Genomic DNA, 25,241 nt, shown 5'->3' with positions numbered 1-25,241 from the left:
CTCCTGGCCAATCTCCCAGGCATTTGATATTTTAATGCCCCCACCCACCCGCTACTCCTCCTGGAAAATGTAGTTCCTGACTGCCCTGCTCACCAGCTGAGTCCTGCTATTCAGCATACAAGTTCCAGAGGGCTGTTCTGTCCATGTAAGTGACCCTGAATGCAGACCGCCATCATCTAATGTCCCTTTTAATGTATTGCAAGTATTAACATTTAAATGGGTTACATTGGCATGGCAGATTCACCCCTCTGTGCTGTATAGTGTGAATGGTAGAATCTGAATGGTGGCTGAATTCAAATATCTATCAGTGTATGGCCAGCTTAACTCTCTCTACACAGACAGTCTGCAACACACATTAACAAATGGCTGCTGGGAACACACTTTTATAGAAAGGGGTCTGGAACACACAAAAGCCCCTATTACTGGAAATTCTAACCGTCCTAACCACAGTAGACAGGTCAAGCACGGCTCTATGGGTCCTAATGGTAAGCTGTGTCAATGGCAATAAACACCAACCCTCTAATGTTCCTCCTGAAATCACCGACCATGCACTGGAGGCACACCAGCAGGAGGAAGAGGGGCACTTGATGTGGTCTCGGGGCCACAGGGAACGTCTGTTCGCTGCTTCCTTCCCTTAGCGTGGAAGCTGAGGAGGAGGAAAGTGAGCAGGCTTTGCAGAAGACTTTTTACCATTTCTAAACCTTGGGCAGTGTACATGGATGAGGTTTGCAATTGGGGGACAATGTTGCCCTCAGTGACACTGAGGATGCTGTTCCAGAGACACAGGGAACTTGTGGCTTTCATGTTACATTGCCTTCTCAAGGGCCCTTACATTCTGCTGATCAAAGAGTGAAATCACTCTTGGGTGTTAGATACCAAATACAAGGGTTAGATGTCTGATTTCCTACCACAATCCCAGAGGGAGCACAAAATGCAGCACTTTGAGGAAGTACTTTGAAAGAGCCTCCTTGCCACATTTTGTCAATGGTGACAAGGGTATCTCTGTTGACTGATGCACCTCCACTGCTGTAACCCCTAAGGAGCAATGCCACTCTTCCTGGCACAGGCAGCAGGCATGGATCACAGGCAGTGACATCATTTGTGACTACAATGGTTCCTGGGCTATCATAGGAACAGTGACCTCATGGACTATTGGGTGTCCAGGATAGACTGCTAACCAGAGCAAGCCGTGGTCTAGGTACCAGCTTTTCCTGCTGCCAGTGTGATGGTTTAGAGGGCCTTCAGCACAACTGGAGGACTGTTCACATAGAAGCGGATATTCCTCTACCGACAGTATGGACTGTCAGACTTTCATAACAATGAATCAGGCCTGGAAGATTAAATTAGATCTGAATCACTGAAAACTACCACAGACCTGCTGAGGATGCGGCACAATAAAATGATAACTTACATGCTGCCTAGATTTAAAGTCAAGAGCTGCGAGCATTACCACCTCTTTGTGCCTTTCCTCCTCCTTCTCCGTACAGAAAATCACCTGAAAAGCTTTTATTTTCTGGCAGGGTTACAACTGTCTCTGAATTTCAGGACTGTTCAGCCTGTATTGTCCGGCCACTGGAATGTTTTTTTTTGCTGCTGTGTTTTAGCTGTACGTTTTATTGCAGGAAAGCACTTGCCTTGTGTCTCCCGATCTGCAGCGTATTCATGTGCTCCCATACATGCCTCCTGCTGTAAAATGTCTTCTCAACTGAATCTCAGCTGTCATTTTTTTGAAGGAAAATACCTGCCTTGTGTCTGCAAATTTACAGCTTATGCAAGCTGGTCACATAGGGTTGATTTACTAAAACTGGAGAGTGAAAACTCTACTGCAGCTCTGCATTGCAGCCAATCAGCTTCGAAGTTCAGCTTGTTCAATTAAGCTTTGACAAAAAAAACCTGGAAGCTGATTGGTTTCTCAGCAAAGTTGCAGCCAATTTGGTCAGTTTTTTGGCTGCTGTATCTCAGTTTCTACACTTTAATTCTTACTGACACTTGATGTGTCTCTTTCTATTTGCTACGCTACTCAACTACTCATATTTTTGTCCATTCTTTCATTGCTTTGCAAAATCTGCCTTTTCTCTCCATTTGCATTCATGTTGTGTTCTGCAGCTTGTACATTTGTTGGCTTAACATGTCACAGATGCTACACTCTGATTTTTGGGGATACATGGTTGGGTCTTAGGTGGCTAGGAATTGGGAGTAGACCTTGTCATTGTACAACCTCCTTTCCCCAAGACACCCAAATAATGGCTTCATCAAGTGACTTAATACGTTTTAGGCTGCATGAAAAGGACCCTCTCTTTGCTGTATTATATTTTTTTGTTTGGCATTTGGCAATCTTTGGCATTGGTAAATTTCCTCCATGGCAGGGCCCAGCTTCCCATGACTTTTTATGTTTACAATAGCATTCCTATTAGCCTTAATAATGATCAGAATTTGCTAACAAGTCCCCCCCCCTTTCATGGACATCAATGGGATTCATGGAATATTTCTGGGTTAACCGAATTTCAAAAAAGGATTCACTGAACTCCCTAGCAGATTAACTCATCCCTATCTATCAAGTATGGCAACTACTTTAAGAACAATAGTTTGGTTACCATGTCACGTACCCATGGATCTGACACATGGTTGATTGTTCCAGGAAACATAAACCATGTAGGTATTGCTCACCCGGAATATATCACCCGGGGAACATATTCCTTATTGACTCAGAGTGTACAAAATCCCCAGACATACACCATGTAGATATCTGTTCACCTAGAATGAAAAACCCAATCCTGGACACATACTCCATGTAGATATGTTAACTTATAATTCAAAACTGGGGATATGCTCCATGTAGGTATTTGTTCATTGAGATTGCACCACTTTGGAGGTATTTAGGTATCTGCTCATCCAGAATGCACCATCCTTAAGACATACTGCAAAGAGGTATCTGCCTATGGAATGGAGACGTATTCCATGTAGGTACCTTCTCCTCCTGAAAGTACCACCTAGGTGAATTACTCTGTGTAGGTATCTGCTCACATGGAATGTTCAGGGCTTGAGGCCATACCTCACAAAAATAAACACCAGACAAGGTCAGTGACATGGACGGACACTGTAAACAGTTCAAAGTCCCAAATAGTAGATTTCAGTTTTTTTCAGTGTGGATTGGCAAAAGTTGAAAGTTAATAAATGTTTATGGCAACTCGCCATCTGTGCTAATAAAGTGACCTTGGAACAAAATATATCTCATGTGAATTAATGCACATGTATGAAAAGAAATAAAAGAGAGCCCTCTCTCCAGTTCTAGTCACAGTTGCACCATGTTTGACATCTAACACAATTCTAAAATCCTTTAGATCAGAGATTTTGCCCCTTCTTATCTTGTTCCCCTCAGCCAGTTGAGTTATTGGGGCTCCATTGAAATTTTTCATATACCACATGATAAACACAACAATCCAACACTAACACAAAGAATATATCTTATACTTTAATACAATAAAACAAAACTGTTAACCAAAATATCGTTCAAACTACACTTTAAAATAAAGCAAAAAATACATGAAAAAAGTCAATAAAGTGAAGAAGAATATTCAATCTATGCTCCTTTGATCCAGCCTACACCTTTATTGTATCTTTTCTACTACTGAAAGGATATGAAATTCCTCCTCAGCCCCCTTTCTATTGTAATACAGGAAACGAACCTTAGGGTTAGGGGGTACCTTAAAGCATTCTGGCCTACAACGTAGCATCCTAAAGTGACTGTAATCTACCACTTTGTGTCTTAAAGTGACCTCAGCCAGCAACCCCTCATCTTTTAAAGTGACTTTGCTCACAACCTCATTGCTTAAAGTGAACTGCACCTACAGCCCTGACTTTAGAAAGAAAACTATCCTACTCGCTCCACCTTGTAAAGTGACAGCACACTGCAGTGAATTTCACTGCTATAGACAAGCATTTAACTGAATGAAAACAATTCATGCAATGTTTTTTGTTGTGATTAACTGTGATTGTCCACAGCTAATCACAGGACAAAGATGGGCTGTGATTGGCCCAGTCTGTACCATGTAATTACTGTGACCAATCACAGCTAGCAACACATTTGTATACAATGGATGGCATGAAAGGAAGCAATCCATTGTTTACAATTGTCTTGTGACCTGCTGTGATTGATCACAGCAGTCACATAGTACTGGCAACGGGTCGGTACACAGATCGGACAGATGTTGCCACAGCACGACCCCACGAGCGCACTCGAGGCAGTAATCCAGGAGGATATCATATGATGCCCACCTTGATCGACGAAAGCCCCACTCTACCATCTTTTTGCTATTGGCCAGGCGGGAACTGGTTAATGAACAAACTTTGGGCACAGTCAACATTGCCATACTGACCACCTCCCTCTTACCTTCATAACCGATCAGCCTTTTTATTACTGACCTGGCTGTTTTATGGTTGTTTCTCTCTTAGATCATTAGAGTGGTCTTGTGTAGGGAAGGCTTCCATTAGGGTTCCATTACTTCATTACTGTTGGAAGCAATGTTGTGAAGTCTGAGATTGGAGCAGGCTAACATTTGCTGAGACTAATTGTAGACTCATGGGAAGGTAGAGATTTTAAACAGTCAACTACATAGACGTCCTTTTCTATGAATTGTCTGGCATCTGAACCATACTCAGGCTCACCCTACTCAGCAGAATGTCTGAGTCCATAGATAGCAACTGCAGGAGAAGGGCTGTTGCCAAAGATATGTACTCTCATACTGTACTCAATGATGTCTTTGGTGGGGTCATTATCTCATGGAAATCTCATGGAGTTTGTTTTTCTCTCTGACAAGGAAGCAATGGAACATCTGTTTGATGTCAACTATGCAAGCAACAGAGTCTCTGCAAAAGAGTAAGAGTGCCCCTAGAACAGTGGTCTCTACTCTTAGACCTTAAGGCCTCTACTCTTAGAGATGAACATAAACCATGTACACTTGCACAACAACACTTCTCCAGTTACCCTCGGGTCCCCGTGTAAAAGTACATCTTCCCACTGAAGTTCACAATTAGGCAGGCCATGCCAAACACTGACCACAACCACCTGTCCAGTGCTTCCTACCACAGATTCCAGTAGCAGCATGGAACCCAGCCATACACATAGCGCGGGCTCCAAACGTGCACTTAACTTTAACTCTTGAGCTTTCGTACCTCTGTACATTAAAGAGATCTCAGCAATGCAGTTCCTTTCCAGTTGCATTAAAGTGACTCTTTACCATGTTAACTCTTCATACCCCATGTGCTAGTGACCCAAGCTGTAGACTAAGCGTAGAATTGTGCCGGTTCCTTGCATTACACCCCTTTGAGTAACTTCAGACCAGGCAGAAGGCAAAGTTTCAACATTTTACTGAATAAAGTGCAACATTACAAAGTTCAACAGAACAGTCCATTTTCCATAATTCCTAGTTCCTAATCCTATCCAAGCTATGTACTGCCCCAGCATACCTGCAGAGGTAAATCCGTGTGGTTACAGCATCCAACAGAGGCATACTTCAGTAGCTGGTGTCTACAAGGCGAACTTCAAATCATGACAACTTTATGTCTTGATGGCCAGCTATGTCATTCCTGCACCTTATCCAAGTGTAACCCTATACGGGGAAAACGGCTTAGACTGTGGACCCAGACCAAGACTAGGCAAAGGTAACAGCAGCGAAGGACCTCTGGGATCTCAGACTCAGCCCACTGCCCACTTTTATATTCACAAGTGCAGTGGGTCAGACCTAAGGATCCCACCAAAAGCCAAAGAACTGGGAAAAACATTAACCCCTATTCAGGGCAGCAACTAACTTCAACCTGCCTACATGCTGTTAATGAAGGTAGGTTTGTACATGTTTCCCAGACAGAAATCTCCAATAATTGACCCATCCTAGGCCTAACTTCTGGGCATAGGGAGTATTGTAGGGACCAATAATTTGAGCTCTTGCTTTATAGTTTCGTATGATATCTCTCCCAAGGAATAGGAGTACCTGAGCCTAAGGATCAAGTTCTGGTATCAAGTGCGCTATGCATTTCACCACTACATCTGGTGTAGGATTTTCAGATCTGTGACCAGGAATCTGATTTAATTCCATAAGAGTTGATAAGAACAGGCATGTTTGTTCATCAATAGACTCGACTAGGTTGCCAGATACTCTCCTCCCCGCTTTCTCCACTAATCCTGCACACGTTCTTAAGGAGTAGGGAATGTTGGAACCTTTAATGCCGAATATGTCAAAGAGGTCTGAGCTGACTAAAGACTTGTTACTTTGAACATCAAGAATTGCATGAAGTGTAATGGCTTTGTTCCTTTGGCCTGTGGGTAAACGTTGACCTATTTTGGAGCACGACCTCCACCTATGATTCCTTTACAGACCTCTGTGCATTGTGAAGTGATGTCTGGTGTAGTTGTAGCAGTGTGTCCTTCCTCCTCACCGTGTTCACCAGTGCTGTGAGTGCACTGTAAAGTCCATGGGGCTGGCCCTGGGTGTAAAGCTGCATGGTGGCCTGAGCTGTCACATTCTGTGGACTTCTCTCTAAAGGATCTGCATTTTAAAAAAAGATTTGGCTTCCTGTGCAAGGGACACTGCTTTCCAGGATCTTTACCTTTGTCTCCGAGGACCTGGCAGACCTGTGAAAGAATGTGGAGGAGTCACATTAGTTTTGTGTACTGCTACTAGGGGTCTGCGATGGTTCGGTCCTTGTAGAAGGAGCACATGACAATATGAATTTAAAACTAGGATCATTTCTTGTTCTAGCTTGCTGGCTTACATAGTCCACAAATACAGAGAATTTGGGAGGAATGGAACATTATACTGTCTTTTATATTTGAAGCCATGTGTGATCCACTGTTATTGTAGATTGTAGGAAAGCAAGTCCTTGTAAGTCTCCTTCGGCTTTGGCTACCTGAAATTCCATTAGTAAGGCTCTTAGTTCCCTAAGGAAAGCTATCAAGTCGTTTGAATAGTGCACTTTCTATTGCTTCGGGGTAGTTTGTTACTTGTCCTGATTCATCTGGCATGCTCAGCTGACTTGTTTCCAAGCTATGGAGGTCTATCTCTTATTATCTCTTATTATGTCAGGAAATTCCTGAATGATTAATTTAGTCAGATAAATTGATCAAATCGCAGTGCCTCCCGTACAAAAATTATTTTAAAAATAATTTAAATGACTTGGTTATTCTCAGTTAAGGTTTAGCCAAGCAAAATTCTTTAAGAACAAAAATGAGATCAGTGTGGGTATGGAGGGGAGATTATGAAATAAATTAATATTTATTTACACAAAGTCACTTTACAAACACCATTAATAATAGTCAGATTGTGATATATATACGTGTCACACTATGCAAACCTGTATGCCAATACAGCCAAAGAGCAATTTCTTTTTTTACCCTAACTTGTATAGTTATGTTATCATGGAGAAAGTTATTAAGTTACAAAAAAAGATGGTAATTGGCCTATTTAATTTAAAGAAGCAAAATCAACAGAAAATATATTAAAATTACCCTCCAAGTCTCAGGTAACCTTTTAGACAACTGATGATCAGACCTAAAGATGTCTGCCAATTAATGGGTGGAGTTGAGCTTCCCCTAAATGGCATCTAGATAGGCTAGAGTCCTAGATTCAGTAAAGTGTCAGAAGATGTGTCCCCCTTGATGGTGTGTGTAGATAGTCTCTTTTTTGTGACTGTTCCTCCCTGTTTTATCTAGTTGCGAATAACACACATAAAATGTGAATAAAACAGGTCCAGAAGGTGGAACCGTCTCCTTATTGGTGGATTTGTTTAATTATCAAGCCCATGCTTATTCAAGAATTACCTCCCTTGGCCACTGGGTGTCACTCCAGGACAAGAAGTGTCTATTTTGAGTTTAATTGGCAACTCCAGGGTGATGAACCCTGATATAAATGAATACACAACTACAATCATGTCAGCTTCTCTGAAATATGTGGGACACCTTTGAGGGTCTGCGACAGCAGCAATTAGATGGAAAATTCTAAGACAGAATTTCATATATAACAATAAAATAATAGTTCTACACAGACAAAGCAAGGAAGAAAAGAAAACATTTGTATATTAAACTACATAGTGATTATTGATGCCCTATAACATGTGTGTTTTTAACATGGGGGATTGCACATAAACAACCCATATTAATATTCAGCAATCCTTTTTCAGGCATAGGATATTGTGTCAGGATATTTTTTTTTCTTTCCAATCAACATAGATACCTTGCAACATTGTGTTACTATTTCAAATCATATACTTATAAATATGTCCTTGATACTTATAGTTGTTTTGTCCGGAACAAGAGTTTATACATATTGGTTTGTAAGCAGGCATAGATAAATGTACACTATATTGCTCAAAGTATTGGGCCCCCTGCCTTTCCACACACATGACCTTTAACCTCCCTGGCGGTATTCCCGAGTGTAGCTCGGGGTAAAGTTTCAGTACCAAAAGCGGTAACCCCGAGCTACACTCTGGAATACCATGCAGCATTTCTCAGGGATTCCCTGCAGCACATACCTTGTCCTTCGCTCCCACGATGTGTCTCCTGCAGCATCCCCGGCCAATTCCTCCGGCCGATGCCGGCATCCGCCTTCCGTGTTCCGGTCCCTGCGAGCGTCGGGAGGTTCAGGACGTACGGGGATGGAACCGGCGGGAAATTTGAAAATTTTAAAAACTGACATTCACTAATACACTAAAATCACATACTAAAACATTCCTGTATCAAACCATTTCACATACATTTTGTCCTGAGTTCTTTGTCCGGCGCCCTGCCTGCATTTTTACTGTTCTTTCTGCCTGGAAACTTAGAAAAGTCCATGGCGTCCAAAAAGCGTCCCTTTAGGTCAGACGCGGTTTTAGACCGGCTAGAGAACAGCGATAGTAAATTGGAACCACTTACAGAATTGAGTGATAATGATTCGTAGGGAAATTCCTCATCAGACGCTGAAAACGATTCTGCGACTGAGCTCAGCGATGTGCCAACTTGGCGCTATATTTCACATTTCAGTGTTTTTGGTTTGATTATATTATTGAATTAAATTTATTAATAATATATTATTTTTTATGATTGTTCATTATATTATAATTTGATTTTGTGTTTCAAGTTTTATCATCTCCGGAATGTTTACTAGACTCTTGTTAGGACAGATTTCAGTTATTCCTAAAAATTACAGACCGACAATAAAAAAACGACATATTTCCATGCAAAAAAAGTACCGCTTTCAGCACAGAAATACTAGCATAATCATACCGCTAAGGAGGTTAATGGCCTCCCAGTCTTAGTCCGTAGGGTTCAATATTGAGTTGGCCCCGCCCTTTCCACACATATGACCTTTAATGGCCTCCCAGTCTTAGTCCGTAGGGTTCAATATTGAGTTGGCCCCGCCCTTTCCACACACATGACCTTTAATGGCCTCCCAGTCTTAGTCCGTAGGGTTCAATATTGAGTTGGCCCCGCCCTTTCCACACACATGACCTTTCATGGCCTCCCAGTCTTAGTCCGTAGGGTTCAATATTGAGTTGGCCCCGCCCTTTGCAGCTATAACAACAACTCTTCTGGGAAGGCCGTCCACAAGGTTTAGGAGGGTGTCTATGGGAAGGTTGGACCATTCTTCCAGAAGCACATTTGTCAGGTCAGGCACTGATGTCGGGGGAGGAGGCCTGGCTCGCAGTCTCCGCTCTAATTCATCCCAAAGCTCTTCTATGGGGTTGAGGTCAGGACTCTGTGCAGGCCAGTCAAGTTCTTCCACCCCAAACTGGCTCCTCCATGTCTTTATGGACCTTGCTTTGTGCACTGGGGGGCAGTCATGTTGGAACAGGAAGGGGCCACCCCCAAACTCTTTTCACAGTTGGAAGAATGAAATTGTCCAGAATGTTGCCTTAACAGTTTCCTTCACTGGAACTAGGGGGCCAAGCCCAACCCCTGAAAAACAACCCCACACCATAATCCCCCCTCCACCAAACTTTACACTTGGCACAATGCAGTCAGGCAAGTACTGTTCTCCTGGCAACCGCCAAAACCAGACACGTCCATTGGACTGCCAGACAGAGAAGCGTGATTGGTCATTCCAGAGAACACGCCTCCGCTGCTCTAGAGTCCAGTGATGGCGTGCTTTACACCACGGCATCTGACGCTTTGCATTGCACTTGTTGATGGAAGGCTTGGATGCAGCTGCTCGGCCATGGAAACCCATTCCATGAAGCTCTCTACACACTGTTGTTGTGCTAATCTGAAGGCCACACCAAGTTTGGAGGTCTTTAGCTATTGACTCTGCAGACAGTTGGCAACTTCTGCGCACTTCAGCATGCGCTGACCCTGCTCTGTCATGTGACGTGGCCTACCACTTGGTGGCTGAGTGGCTGTTGTTCCCAGTTGCTTCCACTTTGTTATAATCCCACTAACAATTGAGTGTGGAATATTTAGTAGCCAGGAAATGTCGGGGATGGACTTATTGCCCAGGTGGCCACTTATATATTGCACAGTGTCATAAAGGCTTCCTTATGACTTGGAATATAGAGTCTGTGAACTGACTTACATTATATAAATGCTTTGCGCTTGTGAAATTGTTACAGTTCATGTCTGCGGGAGAGGGTCTTGTCCTGTATTTCTTTCTCAGAGCTGAGACAATGGCAAGTGCTGGGCTGTCAGTTGTATGTCCACAAGTATTTCAATGGACTGGACTTTCCCAATACAAGAGATTCCTCTCTTGTTGATCTGTCAAATAATGTTTTGTTAGTTCATAAATATTGCTGAGTCTCAAAGTACTACAAGCTCTCTCTAGGTTTGTATGCATACTAAGCACTCCATTGTCCGGACACCAGGGCCGTGACTTTAATTAACTGTCTACACTTTGTAGACTAAACTGGTCCAGTTGAGAACAACAGAATGTCTTTTGGTGGAAAAGTCAAAATGAAATGGAGATATTGGTCTTGGCTTATTTGGAACCTGTTTTAGACAGTCCAAAATTAAAAATGATAAAATATAAATACATTTTTCTTATAAAAGTTCTGACACTCTTCACTACATGACAGATTTAAGCCTCTGATGGTGTTTTGGAAAAAAGATTCCCAGGCTCTGTAGCATTCAAGGCGGTTATTAAACCTTTCAAGGCCCTTTGTGACCAACTCACGTTGTGCAAAGAACTTGGCAAAGCCTACTGTGGCTTGGTTATTGCTATGGTGAGAAGGTGGTATGTAATTGTACCTTTTAGGAGTCTCTGGTTTAACCCAGTTCCTGGTGTACCGTTCTGATGTGAAGGCAGAATCTGGAGGTAGGTTCTGGTGCTTGGCACGTAAGATGTTTGTCAGAAGAGGTTTCACTTTGCTTGGAGTTCTCTCATTTGCAGATTTGAGTCTTGTTTCTGCTTGGCCCAGAGTGTTGAGAGATATATTCTGGATTGTAGAGGATCTTGAGGTTCAGCTTGTGGACCGAGCACACTGCCGTGTCTACTGTGTTCACTATCAGGGTATTTGGCTCATTCTAAGGCCTCTGCTTTGGCTTTAGCAGCTGCCACTTCTTTCTCTACAGTACCCTTCTCTATGTTTGTTTCTAGTGAGGCTTTCTGCTTTCCATATTTGCTCTCTTTTTTTATCTGCATTTCCTGCTAAGTAAAGATTGTTCTGGCTTTTGTGACTTCTGCTTTTGCAGAAACGGTGGTAAGTGCCTTACTTGTGGCTGAGACCATTTGGAGTAATTTTAAGTGAAGATATTTGACTCTGCGACATATTGCTTGTGGAGATGCTTGACTGTGTACAGGCTGCTGTGTGGCCTTATGCAGACCTCTGTGTAGTCACTGTGTATCCTGCTTGCTGAGTAGCCACTGTTTGTTCTGTCCTCACTACACGTTCCCCTGTAACTCGACATTCAGCTAAACTCTCCTGTTCTGCAATATGCCAGATTGAATGTAATCTTGAAGCTTTATTAACAAAACAGGGCGGGGTGAAACAATTACGAAAAATCGGTAAGAAGTGCATCTAATTAATGTATGAAATCAGAAAACTCAATGAACTGATTAGGCTGTAGATGGCAATAAGTCCATGCTCACCAGTGGTGCTGCCTGTAGGGGATGTAAGGTCAGTCCATGACATGTGCTGCAGACAAGTATGTCTTGTTCCTTTCCCTCAGTTCTTGAAATGGAGTCTGAGCTTCCAAGATGCACCCGCCTCCCTTTCCCTTGATGAAGGATGATGGGAGCTTTCATTAAAGCTGAACAGTCTTTGGCTTCTACAAAACAGTACATTTCTTCCAGGCTCCATCTAGTGGCCAAATGTAATATTTCAGACTGAATTTCCCTGCTGAAGGCAGAACACTTGAATCTGCATCTGAGCATGGTTAGTAAAGGGGTGCTCTGCTACATTACATCATCTGTGGCTGTAAAATAGCTGAAGAAGGTGTGGAAGAAGAGAAGATGGCAGCAGGCGATGAGAGCTCAAACTGTATCAGCTCTAGAGGAAGGAAAACTGGGAGGTAAGTCTGCCATAATGTGAAGCATGCTGAGTATACATAGCACACTACAAAAGCTGCAGCTACTCCCTGGTCTATAATTCTGCTTTAAAAAAAAGCCCTCACTTACCTCCTGTAATGCCTATGAAATGTGTTGGCCTTGGACCCTTTGTTTCTTGGGTAATTTTTACAATAAAGCATTGTTACCCAAATGCCAGGAGCATGAGAGGTGACTTTATGTAATTTCTCTAAGCAAAGGAACAGAGTCACAAGATATTCTGCTGAGAGCAAGATAAAAACGTGTTTATGGAATGGAATGTGTTTGACATCTAGTAACCTCACATTAGGAGATAAATCCTTGTTTAAAGACGTCTACTTGCTTGGGAAGTTAGAAATCTTTACGTTTGGGGTAGATGAGAAGTTTAGGATAGGTGAGAAGTTTAGGGTAGATGAGAAGCAAAAATGTGACTTTTCGGATGACGATGTGGGATCAATATGTTGGTTGAGCATGACTCCGATATCCTCGCGGAAACCCTTCTGCTAGCTCCTCCTGTGGTGGGTGTGGCGCCCGCCCACTATTGGAAATCTTCCAGAAAAATGGTTTAAAAGCCGAGGGTCCAAGCGAGATTGATTAGGAAGCCATTCCATGCATGAGGGGACGCTCTGATGCTGGGATTTTTGCCAAGGCTATATGGGTTCATCAATCGTTCATGCTTATGGCTTCCCCGTGACCTCCTGGGCAGTATGGTTCTGATGGGATTTGTTCCTTTCAGCTTCTAACATAGCTTTGGTAATGTATTAATTCTATGCTGTGACGCTGTCAAATGATGTGTCTATTTCATGCTGTGATGCTCACATTATTATTGGTGTGAGTTATTATACAGATTGTGATGACTATAAGATATATCCTCCTGTGTGTCGTGTGATAATAAAAGTGGAGGTTCTGACAGTGTAAGAATATTGCAGTTGGATTCTGTTATTTCTTGGAGTGCCAGGTGAATGCTATGATGTGCCAGAGCAGGTATTCATTGGGTAGAGGGTCTTTCATGTGTGTAGAATATGTAATGGTGTAAATGATGATTAAAAGTACCTGTGTGTGACTACATGTTGATTGCGTGTGTGTATATGACTTGCTTTTAGTTCTTGCACCCAGCATTTGTAGAACACCTCCTTAGTGGCAGGCACTGTGGAGCAAATCATCCTCAAATTTATGACAAAGACTCTCTAGTCTGGTTGCAACTTGATCTCTCTCTCTGGGGGACATTTATCAATTTTGTTTTGCACCAAGGAAATGCTAAACTGTGGCAAAGAGACACATAATGAGATAGATAATGAGACCGATTTTTATAACATTGCAATTTAATTCTTCAATTCCTTCTATTGTTTGAGGGGCTTTCTCTATGATCAGTCTAGATGTGTCCATCCATGGAAGTCCTAACTAATGGCCCTTTTCCGCTCCTTAGTGTGGATTCGGAGATGTTGGTGGAGGAAGGCTTCTCAATGGTCAGCGTTGATGCCAGTGATAAGATGCTGAAATACGCCCTAAAGACCCGCTGGAACCGGAGGAAAGAACCGGCATTTGATCAATGGGGTATGGCTTGGGCTCTATAATATACAGAAAACACTCAGCCAGGTCCTCAGTCCTCATCATTTCTCTGTATATTTCAGTGATTGAGGAGGGAAATTGGCTGACTTTGGAGCGGGATATCTCTCCTCCGGGAACCGGATTCGATGCGGTTATTTGTCTGGGAAACTCATTTGCTCATCTTCCAGACTTCAAAGGTAATAGTGTGCACACCACCAATGCAGACTGTCCTCTCTATATTGCCTCTAATCTGGTTTTCATGCATCACAGCAGTCCTGGATAGTAATACAAATCCTGCAGCTCCTCAGATCTGAATATTGTCAGCAGCCAATCAGACGTCCAGGATGTGAATTCCATCATTGCAACCATTCAGAAGTTACAAAACTGCAGCCAATCAGGAAGTTCTATATGGGGCTCCTCCACGAGGAGGCTTTACAGCAACCAGAATAAGCACAGATGTGCGACTCACAGCGGGGACACAGATCCCCCACCTACCACAGCGGGGACACAGATCCCTCCACCTACCACAGCGGGGACACAGATCCCCCCACCTACCACACCGGGGACACAGATCCCCCTACCTACCACAGTGGAGACACAGATCTCCCCACCTACCACAGCGGGGACACAGATTCCCCCCCCACCTACCACAGTAGGGACACAGATCCCCCCACATACCACAGCGGGGACACAGATCCCCCCACCTACCACAGCGGGGACACAGATCCCCCCACCTACCACAGCGGGGACACAGATCCCTCCACCTACCACAGCGGGAACACAGATCCCTCCATCTACCACACCGGGGACACAGATCCCCCTACCTACCACAGCGGAGACACAGATCTCCCCACCTACCACAGCGGGGACACAGATCCCCCACTTACCACAGCAGGGACACAGATCCCCCCACCTACCACAGCGGGGACACAAATCCCCCCCACGTACCACAGCGGGGACACAGATCCCCCGACCTACCACAGCGGGGACACAGATCCCCCCACCTACCACAGCGGGGACAAGGATCCCCCCACCTACCACACCGAGGACACATATCCCCCCCCACCTACCACACAGGGGACACATATCCCCCCCCACCTACCACAGCGGGGACGCAGATTCCCCCCCCACATACCACAGCGGGGACACAGATCCCTCCACCTACCACTCTGGGGACACAGATCCCCCCACCTACCACAGTGGGGACACAGATCCCCCCACTTACCACAGCGGGGACACAGATCCCCCCACCTACCACAGCGGGGACACAGATCCCTCGACCTACCACACCGGGGACACAGATCCCCCCACCTAACACAGCGTGGACACGGATCCCTCCACCTACCACAGCAGGGACAAGGATCCCCCCACCTACCACAGCGGGGACACGGATCCCCCCACCTACCACAGCGGAGACACAGATCCCTTGACCTACCACAGCGGGACACAGATCCCCCCCACCTACCACAGTGGGACACAGATCCCCCCACCTACCACAGCGGGACACAGATTCCCCCCCCACCTACCACACCGGGGACACAGATCCCTCCACCTACCACACCGGGGACAAAGATCCCCACACCTACCACACCGGGGACACAGATCCCTCCACCTACCACACCGGGGACAAAGATCCCCACACCTACCACAGCGGGGACACAGATCCTCCCACCTACCACACCGGGGACAAAGATCCCCACACCGGGGACACAGATCCCTCCACCTACCACACCGGGGACAAAGATCCCCACACCTACCACAGCGGGGACACAGATCCCTCCACCTACCACACCGGGGACAAAGATCCCCACACCTACCACAGCGGGAACACAGATCCCCCCCACCTACCACCCTACCACACCGGGGACAAAGATCCCCACACCTACCACAGCGGGGACACAGATCCCTCGACCTACCACACCGGGGACAAAGATCCCCACACCTACCACAGCGGGGACACAGATTCCCCCACCTACCACACCGGGGATAAAGATCCCCACACCTACCACAGCGGGGACACAGATCCCTCGACCTACCACACCGGGGACACAGATCCCCCCACCTAACACAGCGTGGACACGGATCCCCCCACCTACCACAGCGGGGACACGGATCCCCCCACCTACCACAGCGGGACATGGATCCCCCCCCACCTACCACAGCGGGACACAGATCCCCCCCCACCTACCACAGTGGGGACACAGATTCCCCCCCACCTACCACAGTGGGGACACAGATTCCCCCCCACCTACCACAGTGGGGACACAGATTCCCCCCCACCTACCACAGTGGGGACACAGATTCCCCCCCCCACCTACCACAGTGGGGACACAGATTCCCCCCCCCCACCTACCACAGTGGGGACACAGATCCCCCCCCCCACCTACCACAGTGGGGACACAGTTCCCCCCCCCACCTACCACACCGGGGACAAAGATCCCCTATACCTACCACAGCGGGGACACAGATCCCCCCCCACCTACCACAGTGGGGACACAGATCCCCCACCTACCACAGCAGGGACACAGATCTCTCCACCTACCACAGTGGGGACACAGATCCCCCCCACCTACCACACCGGGGACACAGATCCCTCCACCTAACACAGCGTGGACACAGATCCCTCCACCTACCACAGCGGGGATTTAAGTGACTTTGAACATGGCATGGTTGTTGGTGCCAGACTGGCTGGTCAGAGTATTTAAAAAACTGCTGATCTACTGGGATTTTCCTGCACAACCATCTCTAGGGTTTACAGAGAATGGTCCAAAAAAGAGAAAATATCCAGTACTCGACAGTTGTGTGGAGGAAAATGCCTTGTTAAGGTCAGAGGAGAATGGGCAGATGATAGAAAGGCAACAGTAACTCCAATAACCACTTGTTACAACCAAGGTATACAGAATACCATCTCTGAACTCACAACATGTCCAATCTTGAAGCAGATGGGCTACAGCAGCAGAAGACCACACCGGGTGCCACTCCTGTCAGCTAAGAACAGGAAAAGGAGGCTGCAATTCACACAGGTTCACCAAAATTGGACAATAGAAGATTGGGAAAATAATAAAGTGGCCAGTGAGTGTATATACAGTATATATGCTTTATGTAGAACCATGTCCATATTAAATGAATGACCCACCCCTAATTAAATTGCATGTTCCACCTACAGTAGTCTTCTGGCCACAAAGAAAAAAAGGTCTCTGGAATGCTGCCGTGTGTGGGAAACTGTGTCAAACGCTTTTGCAAAATCCAATTCGCTGTAACGATTGTGCGCAATAGAGACATGGAACCTGTATGTGGCAGACATTTTTTTGTTTGTCATGAGCAATGATCTTCCTCCCCTCCTCCCTCCTGAAAATTGGAATTTGTTGCTGTAACTTTTAACAAAGTTCAAAAGAGCCTCTTTTCTCAATTAAAACACAATATTCGCAGCCTCCAGACCTGTCCAGGACTGTAAACAGCTAATTATTCTTGACAGTATGTCTGTTTCTAGGAACTATGGAAAACACTTTCCTCTATTATAAAATAATAATAACTCAGTCAAGCAGTTGCACATGACCTATAGGGCCATTCGAGCTCTAGGAATGCAGAGAGTGCCACAAAACGTCTATTCCACATGTAACATTTCCACATACAATTCATAGCATTCAACATGAACAGGGCACATTAATATTAGGTATATATTTGAATGAGGAATATCATACCGAACAAATCAAGATCATACATGACTATGTTAGCACATAGGAAAGGGGAGAAAGCAATCCCTTTCCTCCTGGGTGTCAAGGGTATGCTGTGTTTGGTATCCCTGGGTTTGAAATATAATTCTGAATAATAATCTGCCAGTTGCTAAAATCCCACCTGTACATACTGGAAGTTATTAATATTAGTATGAAACTGTAGTTGGGACTTGGTCATAAATTTGGTGACCACCTAGCACCCATTTCCTAAATTGGATGATTGGTCATTTGTTCTTGGGTGACCCCCCCCCCCCCCCCCCCCGAAAAGGGAATGACTGGATCTAGTATGGAGCTCTCGTTTAACATCAACCAAGGAACATCTTAATGGACTTCAGAGCCAAGGCAACCTTTTTTGTTCGGACAATTGGACTTGGCTAAATTCAAGGACATTGCAAGTATTCTGCCTTCTTAACTCCTTTCTTTTATTTCTCTCTTACATTATTGTTCTCTTTACGTCTTTGTAACATCCATTTCTGTAAAAATCTCAATTGCACCATTTTGACCTTTTTAGTAATAAAGCCGATTTTGAAAAGTGTTGAAACTGTTTCTAAAGCTTTTACTGCAAACTAAAAAATCCTCTCCCTGGAAGAGTGCTCCTGTATATATAATCCTCTGATATCCCCGTCCCTGGAAGAGTGTTCCTGTATATATAATCCTCTGATATCCCTGTCCCTGGAAGTGTGTTCCTGTATATATAATCCTCTGATATCCCCGTCCCTGGAAGAGTGTTCCTGTATATATAATCCTCTGATATCCCTGTCCGTGGAAGCGTGCTCCTGTATGTAATAATCCTCTGATATCCCTGTCCCTGGAAGAGTGTTCCTGTATATATAATCCTCTGATATCCCCGTCCCTGGAAGAGTGTTCCTGTATATATAATCCTCTGATATCCCTGTCCCTGGAAGAGTGTTCCTGTATATATAATCCTCTGAATATCCCTGTCTGTGGTGACTGTGTGTTACATCTGTGTTTATTGTTCACATTTGTTGATAAATATAAATTTTTTTAAATTCATAATTCGGCACTTATATTCTATTGATGACAAGCTTGCAAAATATTTGTTTTTTATGATTAACCACTTGACCTCCAGAGGATTTACCCCCCTTAATGACCACGCCTCTTTTTGCTACTCAGCGCTGCACTAATTCAACTGATAATTGCACGGTCATGCAAAGCTGCGCCCAAACGAAATTTACGTCCTTTTTTTCACACAAATCTTTCTTTCGGTGGTATTTGATCATCTGTGCGCGTTTTATTTTTCACGCTATAAACAAAAAAAAGCCACAAATTTTGAAGAAAAACAATATTTTTTACTTTCAGCTATAAAAAATATATAGTAAACTCAAAGTTGGTTATAAATTTAGGCCAAAATGTATTCTGCTCTATGTTTTTGGTAAAAAAAATCCCAATAAGTGTATATTGATTGCTTTGTGTGAAGTTATAGCGTCTACAAACTATGGGAGAGATACTGCAATTTACGCCATTTTTCTGCTATACAGCACTGTGCTAGTTTAACAGACAATTGCGCGGTCATGCAATACGGTACATAAATTAAATTTACATCCTTTTTTTTCCCACAAATTGAGCTTTCTTTTGGGGGTATTTGATCGCCTGTGCGGTTTTTGTTTTTTGCGCTATAAAAAAAAAGGCTGACAGTTTTGAGGAAAGAAAAACAATATTTTGGACTTTTTGCTATAAAACATGTCCAGTACAAAAAAAAGGCAAAAATCAAATTTTAGTCATAAATTTCTGCCAAAATGCATTCTGCGACATGTCTTTGCTAAAAAAAAAAAAAAAAAAAAAATACGTGTAAATTAATTGGTTTACGTGAAAGTTATAGCGTTTACAAATGGCGGGAAAGATACTGGGATTTTTAGGGTTTTTTTTATAGTTATAATGGCGGCGATCAGTGAATTATGGCGGCGATCAGTGACTTATGGCAGCGACCAGCGACTTATGGCGGGACTGCGGCGGACATTCTGACATTGGGGGGTACTGACTTGGGGTCACTGACATCCCCAAAAACACTAATACAGTGATCAGTGCAAAAAGAAAAACACTGACACTGTACTAATGGCACTGGGGAGGAAGGGGTTAACTTTATTTTGCAGGGAAGGGTTATAGGAGTGAGGGGAGTGTTTTACTAGGGGGCGGGGGTGTGTACTGCACTGGACACCGCTGATCGAGAGAGAGAGAGAAACTCTTCTGTCTCGATCAGCTCGTCCTCGAGCTGACAAGGAAGTGACAGACAGCACAGCTACTGCAGCTGTGCTCTCTGTCACTGTTTACTGCCAATCGCGGGGAAACAGCCGCTAAGGACCGGCTGTGACCCGGCGACTGACATCCGCGGCGGTGATCAGCGGGACAGATAGGGCGGCGGCACGCCTCGCGCGCCCCCTATCTGTTTACAAAACACGTTTTAAAACGTGGTTTTGCCTGCCAGTGCCGCCCTGCCGCCGTATTTCTACAGTGGCAGGGCGGCAAGTGGTTAATCATAATTAATATTAAAAATGTGTGAATGGTCGCCTTGAGCCAGTGATAGTGTTAATTTCTTCAGTAAAGCTGAGATAGGAGTTAGCTAGCTCACCAGCTGAGAGCTGAGTAGAATACTCGCAATATAGAATATAATAGGGCATAGCTGGTTAGAAGACTCTAGTGTAGAATGTCATGGAGCAACCAAAATAGTATAAGTATGACATCATGTATTCTAATAGTAACTGTGTGTATTTAGTTTGATTTATAAGTTGGTAATATTGTTACATACGTAGATTTGTGGTTATACAACATTGGTGAGATGTGGTAAAGATACATTCTTAATTTATATTCTCATTTAAATATGAGCAGGCTGATGCAATTTATGTTCACTACATATGTGCCTGTCAATCAAAAGACCATATATGTAGCGTCCCCTCCCTTCAATGAAATTGCTCTGCTAAGCAGTATTGTTTGCCATACAAGGTTCTAAGATCACGAATTATGACGCTTACTTGCTTCATAATAAGGCGTCTTAAAGGGACAGTCGAACAGACACACTCATACACACTGAAGCGTCACACACACACGTCTGTCCACTCAGACACGCATAAGAACATTCTGAGAAGCTGGAACAGGTGCTGTAAGACAAGAAATAGTCACTTCCGTCTACTTCCGGCTTCTTCCCAAAGACCCTGAAGGACAAACTGAACATGGAAGAAGGACATGAGACAATGGACATAAGGGTGACACATCTAAACTGATATTTCTGGTTTCATCCACATGGAACTGTTCAGGATACGCTTTACATTGTTATTTTAAGCCATTGTGTGATAAAGTAAAATCACATTTTATTTTTTATCTCACCGGCTCTTTCATTTGCAAAATTGCCTATAGACACTAAAGAAGTATTATATGTGTCTCAGAAAATTCAACATTTGTTCTTGTAACATTGTGAAGGGTCGATAGGCCCAAAGCTATCTGGCAGCAGTTTGGAGTTTGAAGGGTTAATTGCGTAATTAACCTAACCCAGTGAATCACTCTCAGGCTGCTGGCACATAGATTGTGGTCCTGCGAGCTGGAAAATCTTTGTGTAGGGTGCAGCTGAGAATGGCATTGTTATGCAAGTGACAGCCCGGTGTGAGATTGGCTGGTCCTTTGTCATGATTTGGTGAGAAGGGCAAGGGTCGGGCACTGCGTTCGTCACAGCCAAGTCCACAGCCACCCTTCTGTCCAAATATACAACTTCCGCAGGCACTCCTCTGTCCAAATATACCATGCCCACAGCCACCCTTCTGTCCAAGTCTACCATGCCCACAGCCACCCTTCTGTCCAAGTCTACCATGTCCACAGCCACCCCTCTGTCCAAGTATACCACGTCCTCAGCCAGCCCTCTCTCGAAGTATACCACGTCCACCTCCACCCCTCTGTCCAAGTATACCACTCCCACAGCCACCCTTCTGTCCAAGTATACCACGTCCACCACCACCCCTCTGTCCAAGTATACCACGTCCACCACCACCCCTTTGTCCAAGTATACCACGTCCACCTCCACCCCTCTGTCCAAGTATACCACGTCCACCACCACCCCTCTGTCCAAGTATACCACGTCCACCACCACCGCTCTGTGCAAGTATAACACATCCACCGCCTCCCCTCTGTCCAAGTATACCACGTCCACCGCCACCCCTCTGTCCAAGTATACCACGTCCACCGCCACCCCTCTGTCCAAGTATACCACGTCCACCCCCACCCCTCTGTCCAAGTATACCGCGTCCACCCCCACCCCTCTGTCCAAGTATACCACGCCCACTGCCACCCCTCTGTCCAAGTATACCACGTCCACCGCCACCCCTCTGTCCAAGTATACCATGTCCACCGCCACCCCTCTGTCCAAGTCTACCATTTCCACCGCCACCCCTCTGTCCAAGTATACCATGTCCACCGCCACTCCTCTGTTCAAGTCTACCATTTCCACCGCCACCCCTCTGTCCAAGTATACCATGTCCACCGCCACTCCTCTGTCCAAGTATACCATGTCCACCGCCACTCCTCTGTCCAAGTATACCATGTCCACCGCCACTCCTCTGTCCAAGTATACCATGTCCACCGCCACTCCTCTGTCCAAGTATACCATGTCCACCGCCACTCCTCTGTCCAAGTATACCATGTCCACCGCCACTCCTCTGTCCAAGTATACCACGTCCACCCCCACCCCTCTGTCCAAGTATACCGCGTCCACCCCCACCCCTCTGTCCAAGTCTACCATGTCCACCGCCACTCCTCTGTCCAAGTATACCATGTCCACCGCCACTCCTCTGTCCAAGGTTTTGCTCACCTCCTCGTAAAAAGAAATCAGTTTTGTTTGACAACTTCTGTCTTTCATGAATCCATCCAAATATTTTTTTGCCAGCAAGAACTCATCTATGTGATCTTTTATTAACCACTTGCCTACCGGGCACTTATACCCCCTTATTTACCAGGCCAATTTTCAGCTTTCAGTGCTGCCGCACTTTGATTGACAATTGCGCGGTCATGCAAGATTGTACCCATATGAAATTTGTATCATTTTTTTCGCACAAATAGAGCTCTCTTTTGGTGGTATTTAATCGCTGCTGGGCGCTTTACTTTTTGTGCTATAAGCAAAAAAAGTGCAAAAAAATTTGAGAAAAAAAAAAAAAGTTTCTTTGTTTCTATTATAACATTTTTCAAACAGGTAATTTTTCTCCTTCACTGATGTGCGTTGATGAGGCAGCACTGATGGGCACTGATAGGCGGCAATGATGGGCACTGATAGGCACCACTGAAGGGCACTGATAGGCGGCACTGATAGGCAGCACTGAGGTGGCACGGATAGGCGGCACTGATAGGCAGCACTAATGAGGTGTCACGGATAGGTGGCACTGATATGCGGCACTGATTGGTGGCACTGATAGGCGACACTGATAATGGGTACTGATAGACAGCACTGATAGGTGGCACTGACTGACATTACTGCTGGGCACTGACTGGCAGCACTGATGGGCACTGGTGGGTGGCATTGGTGGGCACAGGTGGGTGGCACTACTGGGCACAGGTAGGTGGCACTTCTGGGCACAGGTGGTGACACTGCTGGGTGGCACAGGTGGGTGCACTACTGGGCACAGGTAGGTGGCACTTCTGGGCACAGGTGGGCGCACTACTGGGCACAGGTCAGCGGAACTTGTGTGTGGCACTGCTGGGCACCGATCATTAGGGCACTGATGATCAGTGACCCTGATGATCGGTGCCGATCCCCGCTCTGACAACTGCCGGTTTTCGGCAGTACTTTCCTCACGATCTGACAGCGTGAGGAAAGTGCAGCTGAGAACCGACATTTGCATTTCCCGGTGATCAGCGTGTCATTGGACGCGGCTGATCAGGTGGTAAAAGGCTGCTGTGATTGGCCTTTTACCACGTCACGTGATCAGCTGTGTCCGTAGGACACAGCGATCTTGGAGATCGCCGGGTGCACGCCCCCGGGAGCGCGCAGGAGAGCGCGTTCTGGGTGGACGACATATGACGTCCACCCAGAACTGGCCGGCCGCAGTGCAGCCATCATTCGGCTATCTGCGGTCGGCAAGTAGTTAAACTCTCCAGTAACTTCCCAACTATAGAAATTACACTAACAGGTCTATAATTACTTGGGAAAATTTTTGACCCCTTTTTAAATATTGGCCCCACATTGGCCTTACACCAATCCAGAGCAGAGTAAAAAGGGAAGGGGACTGAAGTTGGGATTTACAAAGAGCAGTAGAAGATTCCTGGGCTTCCAGGCAGTTCTGAAGATACGTGTCTTTATCTCGTCTCAGCTTACCGGTACATCATCCTTTGTCCGATTGGTGCTTCTCTAAGCAAAGCTACGGGGCCACGGACATTGCTGAAGGTAACAAATTAGACAGTCTGGTCATTAATTAGGCAAACAGGCTTGGGATAGCTGACTAGAGAACAGAACTGCAAGAGAGTGAGCGGAGGTGGTGATGAAGATGATGATGATGGAGTACAGTGCTTGGCACTGCTGGGAATACATTAATCCCATCCAGGTCAATGGCAGATGCAGGGGTTGATTTTGTAAAGGCAAATAGACTGTGCACTCTGCAAGAGGAGTTGCTCCAGAGCTTAATAAATGAGCAGAAGCACTGCTGACTTTCATCATCCAATCACGTGCAAGCAAATGTGCTATTTTTTTATCAAATTTCCTTGCACGTGATTGGGTATTCCTTGCAAAGTATATTTTTATCTCATTTACAAAACTCTGGAGCAATTGCACTTGCAGAGTGCAACTGCACCTTGTATGGGGCACAGTCTATTTGCCTTTAGTAAATCAACCCCTGAGTCTTTATGTAGCGCCCCTCTAGATAGCCAGGGGAACCTAGTGGCTAATTTTTAGTTAGGCCGAGTAGCAGCCTGGGAATAGTCAGCATAGTCAAATTTGGGTCAGGGTCGAGAGCCTCTGCAGGTCAGTTCCCTGATACCTCCACTGGTTCTAGAGTTTTGGAGAAGATTCTAGAAGCAGTGGGTGGGGGTGAGGAGGAGCTGGTCTGTTACTAAGCTACTCTTGAGGGATTTTGACCTTTTCCCCTAAGCAGGAGGCTTGGCATGGGGTTAAGACAGCCTTTAAAAGTAATTGAGCCTGCTCAGTAGGGGGAGAGTTCGGGTGGAAGATATGAGAGCAGGAGGCGAGTGTGGTGCCTGGGAGGAGGCCCTCTTCCAGGTGGGATCTCTACAGAAGGAAAGGAAGGGTCCTGGGAGAGCGGATATAGTGAATGCGGGGTCCGGGGAGATCGGATACAGTGAATTCAGGGTCCAGGGAGAGCGGATATAGTGAATTTGAGGTCCGGGGAGAGCGGAAATAGTGAATGCGGGGTCCGGGGAGAGCGGATATAGGGAATGCGGGGTCCGGGGAGAGCAGATATACAGAATGGGGGGTCCGAGAGAGCGGATATAGTGAATGCGGGGTCCGGGGAGAGCAGATATAGTGAAT

At 45.4% G+C, this 25,241-nt stretch overlaps 1 protein-coding gene across 4 annotated transcripts in view; it reads left to right on the top strand.

Annotated features, from left to right (window-relative positions):
- GNMT (glycine N-methyltransferase) overlaps positions 1-25,241 on the top strand; it is a 122,785-nt gene that overhangs the window by 20,322 nt on the left and 77,222 nt on the right. For all 4 annotated transcript variants that reach the window (XM_089655552.1, XM_089655555.1, XM_089655554.1 and 1 more), the window contains exons 2-3: positions 13,912-14,039; positions 14,117-14,230. In XM_089655552.1, coding sequence (XP_089511678.1) covers positions 13,912-14,039; positions 14,117-14,230 — 242 coding nt within the window. The remainder of the gene's footprint in view (positions 1-13,911; positions 14,040-14,116; positions 14,231-25,241) is intronic.

The sequence above is a fragment of the Staurois parvus genome, unplaced genomic scaffold (assembly GCF_062004578.1).
Source record: "Staurois parvus isolate SC_StPar_1 unplaced genomic scaffold, SC_StPar_1.0 ptg000848l, whole genome shotgun sequence".
Taxonomy (NCBI): Eukaryota; Metazoa; Chordata; class Amphibia; order Anura; family Ranidae; genus Staurois; species Staurois parvus.
The sequence above is the reverse complement of the archived record's forward strand: the minus strand, read 5'-3'. Positions and strand labels throughout refer to the sequence as shown.